General features: G+C 36.2%; 1 protein-coding gene across 1 annotated transcript; it reads left to right on the top strand.

Annotated features, from left to right (window-relative positions):
- The first annotated feature begins 539 nt into the window (after nt 1-539).
- LOC107871832 (trihelix transcription factor ASIL2) lies at nt 540-9,664 on the top strand. The gene is made up of 2 exons (XM_047412655.1): nt 540-1,744; nt 9,300-9,664. Exon 1 carries the CDS (start codon nt 678-680, stop codon nt 1,737-1,739), a length of 1,062 nt encoding a protein of 353 aa, XP_047268611.1. The 5' UTR covers nt 540-677; the 3' UTR covers nt 1,740-1,744; nt 9,300-9,664.
- Nucleotides 9,665-10,326: the final 662 nt, after the last annotated feature.

Raw genomic sequence — 10,326 nt, 5'->3', positions numbered from 1 at the left:
CAAAATTAATGATTACTTAATATATTAAAATTTATTATTTTTAAAAATTAATTAATACTGAAATTGTTCTTTTTATATCAAAACACGTAAACAATTAAAATTGCAGTTTGTTATTAAGTATGAATTGTAATTTCACTATTAATAATTATTTTTAATATTTCATTGACTTTGAACTATCTTAATTTTATACAATAGAAATTAATTAATTTTATATGAACAAGTTAATATTTTTTTAATCATAAAAAAATTATAAAAAAAATATTCCGCACATTGCGCGGGTACGTATGCTAGTTGATATATATATCAACAAATATTTAATTGCAGTCCTTCGGGACAGCCTAGTTGGTTTGGAGGGCGGTTACCCACCCGGATGATCTCCTCAATGTCTTCTGGGTATATCCCCATGTGGTTTGCAGGTTATCGGGATTTACCCAGTGCGCACAGTGCTCATCCGAAGGGCAAAGATTATGACAGAGAGTGTAGCGACTCTGAGTTTTCGTGGAAAAATTCAAAAAAAAAAAATAATTTAATTGCAACAGTGGGTGACAATTGGCTGGTGCTGTGAAGTTTTTGGGAGAAATTCATCGGAACATGTGGAACCCCTCTCTATCAAAACAAACGCATCCTTGCTATTCTCCACTGGAAACCCTAATGCAGGGATCTTAAAAACCCACTATATGATAGTCGTAAATATGAATGATTCTGATGATGATGAAACTCCGTACCCTTCAAGACCCAACGCCATTTACACTTCTTCTCTTCCATCGAGACGCTCAATTCGAAACCCTAACTTTTATCCAAGAAATACCCATTACGATGAGTATAACAATGAATATCAATATAACAATTATGATGATGATGAAGAATCTGATGAAAATGAAAACCAAGAATTTAGCACTGGAGAAAATGAGTTTGTTACTTTTCAAGGTACACACAAAAAGAAAAGAAAGTTGGAAACTTTAGTCTTAAATTACGAATTTGCCCCTCGTCTGGGTTCTCATAGTTCAAAGGAAACGTGGAGTGAAGAGGAGAGTTTTGTGTTGTTAGAAGTGTGGGGTGAGAGATACTTGGACCTGGGACGGAGGAGTTTACGGGCTGAAGATTGGGGTGAGGTTGCCGAGAAAGTAACTGAAATGATTGGTGTTGATAAAAGTGAAATTGAGTGTAGGAATCAATTAGATGTGCTAAAGAAGAAGTACAAGAAGGAGATAACGAAGATGGAGAAAACTGGTGGTGGGTTTCATAGCAAATGGCCATTTTTTAAGAAAATGGATATGTTGATGAATTTGAGGATGAAAGGGCATTGTGGTTTGGGGTGTGGGCTCGATTCAGGAGAGTATGTGTTTATGGATCCACGAATGTACTTGGATAGGTCGAATGTGTTGGATGAGATGAGGGATAGTCCGGCAGGATCAGATGCGGATAATGATGAAGAAGAGGAAGAGCAGGGTTCTGGAGGTTGGAAGGGTGACGATGAGTCAGCTAAGTTGTTGGCGGATTCAATTCAAAGGTTTGGGCACATATATGAGAAGATTGAGAATAGTAAGAGGAAGCAGATGATGGAGCTGGAGAAGATAAGAATGGATTTCCAGAGGGAGTTGGAGCTGCAGAAGAAACAGATTGTTGAGAGGGCGCAGGTCGAAATTGCTAAAATAAGGGACAATAGCGAAAATGATGACAATGAAGATGAAGATTGTGCGAACGCCGACAATGTTTCGTGTGAGAAGCTTAGGGGCTGATGCAGGTACATTTTAATTTGTGTCCAGTGTCAAATTAGAGCTTATTGAGCAATTGAACTGGCCTACTTTAATTTATATGGTTCCTTTTAAGTAAATGTCATCAGATTATAATACTCTCTGTCGACTATTTTACTTGTCGTCCTTGCTAAAGTAGATGGTCCAAAATAGTTGTCATTTTAGAAAATCAAGATATAATTAAGTACATTTTTTGCACTTGGTAATAATTTTTTCTTGGAAGTGATAAACATTTTCCCATGCTAAATGAAGAGCACATGCACATACTCTAATGTTGTGATTGCTTAGATCAGCACTCTTTCAATTTATTGAAGAGAGATTAAAGAGAATATTTATTGAAGAGAGATTAACATTTTAAATGATTAAAGGTAATAAATAAGGGTATAAACAGTCAAAAACACTTAAGTTTCTTAAGGGGTGTGTAAATTAAAAATGTGACAAGTAAAGTGGTCCGGAGGGAGTAGCATATTATGAAAATTGTGGTGCGACTTCCTGCACAACTTGGACTAACCTCTTCAGGAAGTAATCAATTTTGAGATACATCTAATCATATTTTTCTTTCTTAATTTGATTTGAAAGTGGGGATGTTTTTTTCTAACTCAAAATAATATTACACTAATGCATGAAGTGAGAATATACGACTAGGGAGTACATTAGACATCTAAACAAGTTCAACCAACTGTTAATCTGAAACACAAAATCTTATTCTAACTAGACATACAATAAAGAAGAGGTACACCTCAGAAAACTGCTTTAACTCCTGTATATTTCCCCTTTTTGCCAATATGTGGCATCCATTTAATCCTAGTGATACTTGAAAATCCTATTCTGCTTTTATTTAAGTGATGTGCTCTGTCTCCTGACTCTCTTGCCTATCCCTTATCTGCTCCTTCTTCCCTTTCTCTCCGCAGCATGGCCTCCCATAGATTTTGGTACATCTTATAACCCAATTCTGCCTCTATTTTGCAGAATATTTTTTATACTTTACCTAACTTCGCTCTCTTTTTCCTATTATGTAAACTGACTTTTGTCCCATCACAGCTTATTGAACATGTCAATCTCTTCAATTCCAATATTTTCTTCTTTCTGTGATCAGATTTTATAGTATCTGGGATGGTTTTACTGTCCTTCCTGTCCCTTATCCGCTTGTAGTCTCTTTTCTATTTTGACAATTAGTGTTAAAGCCTCATCCTTGTATGTTTAAACTGAAGTTCCTAAAAATCAAGGAAGTTGTGGAGTTCCCGTTTATCTCTTACCAAATTGTCATCATCTGTTTGCTCTACATTTTTTGTGTTTTTCATATCCTTGTTCATCTTCTTCAGTATATGCTTGTCAGGATCTCCTCATATTCGCTTGCACTTCCTTCCATATTTAAAGTGTGGCTTCTTGCTCCTGTAGGTATAAATCCTATCACTGCTTTCATTGATTCCTGATTTACTAGATGCACACTTTGATAACGAGTTCCTCCCTGCCCCCAACCTACCCATCCCTCATTATGGTTATGATTATCAATTCAAGCCCCAATCCTGATTTTGGTTATGTCTCTACACTTTCTTGCTTTGGAAGTTTGGGATATTAAAGTAGATTAAGCCCAAAAGCAGGTTAACAAATAATTTTCAGCAAAAATCCATAAGATGAGCTTGTGGTAATCTGCTTATTCTGTCTTTATACCTATTAACAGTTACGGTTAAAAATGTCCGCCAACTTGTCAATGTCAGAAATGTAAATCGTTAACATATTTTGATATAATTCTACTCATATTATGCTGAACAGATCTGTCAGAAATCTAAGCCATCAACATAATTTGATTTTATTCTACTCATATAACGCTGAACATATCTGTCTTTTCAGTCGGCTCACTTAATATTGATAATATTAAATTCTAATTTAGCTCCAAAAAAATTTATATTCGTCTTGTCTTTTTTTTTTTTTGGGGGGGGGGGGGTCAGGTCCATGAGAAAAATATAGAGAACTTCTTGCCCTTTGTCTTAGGACCCCGATTTAAACCTATAGAAATAGCATAGACCAGCAATGTGATTACCAAAAGTTAACAATATGGTAAAAGTCGGTGAAAGTAAATGTGTTACTTTATTGCTAAAATCAATTGCAAGCATGTGAGTGAGTGAAACAGAATATGCACTTCATCTAGAAGCTAGAAAAATGCTCTTCTTCTTAATCAGCAAGGTTAAATATGATTGTACTTCCCTAGGGTAGACTAGGGTATCATAAAATATTTTAAGTAGGTGTAAGCTAAGGAAAAATCTAGTTAATAGATGAGGGGAAGTTCTACCCATTTCGTGTAGTGCTAGCGCTGGAAGATTGGGTTTGATATTGAAGTGTTTTGGTTAGAATATAACATCTAGACATGTTACGTTGTTATATTATTGGATGGATAAAGATGAAACACGAGCAACCGATTTCGCCTTAACATTTGGGATGATATTTTCATCATTAAAGTTGGATGAAAAGGCACAAGCTGGGTATAGATCGTAGTGCAACACTGCTTTGCTGGTTTTTGATGAATATTTGCTAGAATAATTATTTTAGACATTTGCTTCTCGTTGCAGTATGTAATGATGGTTCATGTGTACATCATCCTTTTATGGGTTGTTTGGTAGAAGGGATAAGAAAAATAATCCCGAGATAAAGTTTGGGATTAACCTTATCCCATGTTTGGTAGAAGGGATTACTTAATCTCAAGACTATTTTATCCCACCATTTGTACTAAAATGGTTGGATTACTATCCCATGGGAGGGAGGGATAAAATAATCCCGTGGGATATCTCACCTCATGGGATATTCTTACTTATCCCGTCCCTTCTATCGAACGACCCCTTAGGGTGTAGTTATGGCTCTAGGATGCTCTTTTAATTTATTTTGTTTTCTATTTTATGAATGGTCTCATGTCCTAGTAAACTTTTTGTACAAATGCACGTGTGTGCGTATGCATATGTATATGTTGTACAAATTAAAAGTTCTAGGACAATCAAGATATTGTGTTTGCAAGGTAGATGATTCTAAACAGCACGAGAGTTGTCTTGTACAATTTTAAAAGGACTTCACAACTAGAGGAAACGTTTGATTTGAGCTAGTCCCAAACTCCCGATGCCCAAAGCCCAGTTAGAAACCAAAATTCTTCTTGGTTTAAGCTCATTTCGTACTTGGGTTATCTTTATGGAAGTGAAATAAGAGAAAACCCAGCTTGATTTATTTCCTCAAGCTATTGGGTTTAAATAGCTAAGTTTACATGTCCTATTAAAAAGGGAAGGAAATCGGTACAAATTAAGGCCTAATCAATACAAACCATTACCTAATATATATGCTATAGAATATTCATAAGATTCTAAAGCTCCTCCTCAAGCTGGTGCATACACGTTATCTGTACCAAGCTTGTTACATAACTTATTCTGGGACTAGCTAGGGACTTGGTAAATATGTATGCAAGTTGAGCACTTGACTGTACGAACCTTGTGACGATATCTCTTGAAAGTAATTTTTCTCTAACAAAATGACAATCGATCTCCATATGCTTGGTCTTCTCGTGAAACACTAGATTCGATGCAATGTGAAATGCATCTTGATTATTGCACACAAGTTCCATTTCTTTAGTATCTCCAGATTTCAACTCCTTCAATAGTTGCTTGATCCATATGAGTTCACATGTTGCCACTGCCATAACCCGATATTTTAGTTGTGCAGTAGATCTAGCAACCATATTATGTTTCCTACTTTTCGAAGACACCAAATTTCCCCCAACTTGAACACAATATCTAGAAGTGGATCATTTGTTAGAGGGTGACCCTGCATAATCTGCATTTGAAATAATTTTCTCATGTCCTCAATCTTCGGAAAGTAATCCTTTCCATGCAGAATAAAGAATAGCGGTAGCTTCTTTCCCCAAAACTAACTTTGCATTTACATAAAGTCTATTCATTAGAGGTGATCAAAGCTCTCAAGTTCTTCCTTTGTTTGTACATAGCTTCCAAAGTCAAAAAGGTTGTTGCAAATCTTGTCTTGGCCGGTTTCACCAAATTTCTTTCATTGGTGAATCTCTTTGTCAAATTCAAAGACGACCTTTGACTAATGTAAGAAACTACCTTGGTGGCCTTCTTGAAAGCTATAAAAGATATTACAGTATTATTAGCTTAATAAGTATTAAGCATCAACTATAAAGTCTAAAGAAAGTTAGAACTTAGAAGAGAGGAGCTATTAAGTATTACCTAAAACATATGGGTTAATCTTGAATATTTCATCAAACATAAAATTGATGCAATGGGCAACACATGGAGTCTAATAGATATATGGATACACAACCCTTCATCATCTGCCCCGTTTTCACATTTTCACTAGTGTTATTAGTGACAACTTGAACAACATTTTCTGGTCCAATATCCTATTGCCTTCTCAAACAAGTTGTACATTTTATTGGTAGCGGTAGATTCATTGCTAGCATCAACAGAACCAATGAAGGTACTACCTGGCGACATTTCACCAAAATATTGATGATCATCTTTGCATTGCTATTGTCGATTTGTCCATCATGATGGAACAACCATATTTTTGCCACTGACCTTTATGTTCTCAACTAGTTCATCTACTTTCTTCATTTCTTTTTGTTAGCTGAGTAACTCTAGCTTCATGATACGTAGGAGGCTTCATTCCCGGGCCATGTTGTCCTACCGACTCTATGAACTTATCAAATGATGCATAATTGACACAATTGAAAGGGATGCCCTCATCATACATCCATACTGCAAAAGCATTTACAGCCTGCTCCCATAAAATCTTTTTAGTGTCATCAATTCCTCCTCTTCCTCCTACTCTTCCCTGTTGTTGGGGTTTCTGTGGATAATACAAATTAATAGGACCTTTCATCACGGTTTGTGCCGAGGATGATACACCACCACTGGAAGTCATTCTTTGAGTTTTGGAGGGAGGCATCATTTCTTCATATTCATCCATATCATCGTCATCATCATCATCAATGATATTAACCGATGGCTCAAATTTTTGATTCTTTGATTAGCCACGGCTTTGCTTCCGATATATGCCCTAACTTCTTCCCTAACTTTCGCCGGACAACTTGTAAGTGCTTTTAGATTTCTATTTTCACCTGTCAAATGTTGCTTGAGCAGAATAATACCACCATTGAGAATATGTCGACAAAAGTTACATATCACCCAATATTTTATTGGTCCTTGCAAACCATAATTCCATCCAATGTCCCTCTATTTGTTACTATTCGATTGAGATGCTGCTGCCATTGGAATTGTTTTTAATGATCAAACAATGACGAAATTAATTACTCCCTCCGTTTCAAAATGAATGACCTAGTTTGACCTGGCACGGAATTTAAAAAAATAAAGAAGACTTTTGAATCTTGTGGTGTTAAATTAAAGATATGTCAAATGTACCAAAATGTCCTTCAATCTTATGGTCTTAAACATGCCATGTGGAAAGTTAAAATTAAAAAGTTGTTAAAAAGGGAAAGGGTCATTCTTTTTGAAACGGACTAAAAAGGAAAGTAGATTATTCTTTTTGAAACAGAGGGAGTAATATATATTAAATAATATAAATAGAAAAAGGTTTTAAAACTTGTAAGTTTAGAAACAGACCGTGTCACTGTAAGCCTGAAAAAAAACAAAAGTGGTCTTCGAAAAAAAAAAAATAAAGGAACAAAAAAAAATAAATTATTGTTTAGAGCTGTCAAAGTGGGTTGGCTCAACCCAACCCTAGCGGGCTAGAGAGTTAACGGGTTAGGACAGGCTAGCCTTTTTAATTAAAGAGCTTTTAAAATAGCAACCCGACCCAGTCCTAAGCGGGCCACGGTTTGGGACGGGTCGGCCCCTTAAAAAAATAGAAGTAACCCGAAACATGATAAACAAAAATATTGTAAGTACTAGACAATCACCAACTTTTATGTTTTCACTTTAATATGTCACCTACTAGTTTTAGCATGTTACAGGCATCTTACTAATAGCTTTAATTGTAATTAGCTCATGGCATGTACTGTAATAAGCAGAGAAAGGATGATTAGCTACAAATTTTATGGGGAAATTTTAATATGGTTAGGATAACACATACAGGTATACACAACATATCTACATAAAAGCAGTAAGATCATAATAAGATCATAATAGAAGAGAGCTATAATTTGAAGAACAAAATGTTGCATTAAGCAAAGACATTAGTACTAAACCATTACGAGTAAAAGCAACTTTTTGAAGTTCACAACTAAAAGTAGCTTACCAATCATTTCAAACACATATTAAGAACTTTCAAAAAATTAGTATCAACCAAAGGATGCATAAAAAATAAGTAGCTAGTTACAAAAGATTGACAAAATTTCAATTCCTAACAAATAAAGGACCAACTTAAAAATATTTAATAATTGCTTTTAGTGTCTCGGACCACGGGCTGACCTCTGAGGCTGATGGATTAGGCCTCTGAGTCTGACGAGCCAAGTGAGGTTGGGCTTATAAGCCTCATTTAATTGGGCTGAAAAAACTTAGCCCAACCCTATTTAATTAAAGGGTTGGGTTGGGTCGGCCTCACGGACCAAACCCATTTTGACAGCTCTAGTACTGTTAATTGAGTTGTAGTTGTATGAAAAAAAAGAAAACAAAAGAAAAAAATCAAAAGCAGAAAGTAGAAGAAGAAATATTGTTCGAAAAATATGTACTGTTACTTGAGTCGCTGAAAAAGTCAGTGAAGGAGAAATATTTTCGCCGGAGAAGTCACAATAGTTGCAACTCACACGCGCAACAGTCGCAACAATCAATGAAGTGTTCAAATATTGATAAAAAACCCTAAATTTTCCTTTTATAATTTAAAATCCTAATTTAAAAAAAAAAAATGTGACGCCTTTCTTGCTCTCGCCATGGTGTCGCCTTTTCAAGTTGTCATCGCGACGATGCTTAAAGCCGACATATGCTTGCCTCGCCTCTCGCCAGTGACGACAAGGTGATCGCCTTTTATAAACCTGGTCCAACATGTGGAACAACTAAAAACATCTTCGTACGTGGATCCAATTATTTTTCAACACTTGGAGTAGCGGGCATCAACTTAGTAAACTCTTCCTAAACCCACCTAAACCTGTCCAAGGTAGGCAGACATATCCGAATTTTACTTTTTAAGACTAGTCAACCGAGAAAAACATTAACATTATAAGAATGAGAGATGTCACTCGAGTATAGCCCACGAGCCTTTTCCCAAACCAAGAAGCAGGTTTAGAATGGTCGGAACAATGGCATCAACTTCGAATCAATAGAGACTACACGACTCTGCATCAATTTTCTCCCACCCGCCCTTCTCTTTTTCATCAACATCCTTAGCCTGTTTTAACAAGTGGTCCTGAACCCCCTCGTCCCTTGCACAATAGCTGAACAGAGGAAGACCAAGATAAGTAGTTTGCACTATCTATCAAGGGTTCAGTGGTGATGGAGTGGTTGGGGTTACTTAATACCACAGGTTTAGAATTAAAAATAGATGAACTGAGGGACATAATGTAGATATTACCTAATCTGGAAATTCTGCAACTTGCAGGAAGCTGGAAGCAAACAGTTGTCTGAATCTGGAAAACAAAAAGGGTCATGGGAAAAATCAGATCTGGCCAGAATCTGAAAAACAGAAACAGTCGTCGGAATCTGGAAAATCCAATTGGTGCGTGGGTTGGCTGGTGGTGGTGAAGCTTACTGGGTTACGCTCACGCCAATGGTCCAAGTCTCGTGGTGGTGTTGGTTTGATCACAGTACCTCCAAAAATCGAGGTCTTTTCCGACAACCAAGAAAAATAAATTGAGAAAAAAAACAAGTTTAAAAGTTTATCTTCCAATGTTGCCGACCTTAAGCAGGCTCCATTACCATGTGAATTGAAAGAGAAATAAGAGAAAAACTCAGTTTTGATGTCAATTGGTACCCGCACCATGTTTTCATCTTACAAAAACTATCGTATAAAGTGGGTTTAAATAGCTAAGTTTACATTTCCTAAAAAAAGGAAAAGAGATCAGTACAAATTAAGACCTAATCAATACAAATCAATACCTAATTATAATTAGAGTAAATTAAGCTACTTGCTATATTTATATATATGCATATAGAATATTCATAAGATTCTAACAACCAGAACTTTTCTTTTCTACAATATTTTCTCCATATTTTTAACTCTTGTATTTGAAGGGGAGTGTTGAAGTAACTAGTAAGGTTGAGGCCATGTGCAGAAATGCTGGGTAAGATTGCGTACAATAGGCCCTTGTGGTCAGGCCCTTTCCTGGACCCCTATGCATAGCGGGAACTTTAGTGCATCGGCCTGTCTTTTTTTTTTTTAAAGTTTTAACTCTTGTATTTGTCGCACTTTACTATTTTTATTGTCAGTGCTTTGCTTTTCCAATGTTTCTCCTTAGCTTTTACTCTTGTAGTTGACATACCTGTTTTTGAAAATGCTTTTCTTGAGCCGCGAGTCTATCAGACCACCTCTCTACCTTAGACAAGGTTAGGGGTAAGGTCTACATACACCCCCACCCCCTCCTTCCTTGTCCCCACTTGTGGGATCACATTGTGTATGTTGTTTAATC

The sequence above is a fragment of the Capsicum annuum genome, chromosome 5 (assembly GCF_002878395.1).
Source record: "Capsicum annuum cultivar UCD-10X-F1 chromosome 5, UCD10Xv1.1, whole genome shotgun sequence".
Lineage (NCBI taxonomy): Eukaryota > Viridiplantae > Streptophyta > Magnoliopsida > Solanales > Solanaceae > Capsicum > Capsicum annuum.
The sequence above is the reverse complement of the archived record's forward strand: the minus strand, read 5'-3'. Positions and strand labels throughout refer to the sequence as shown.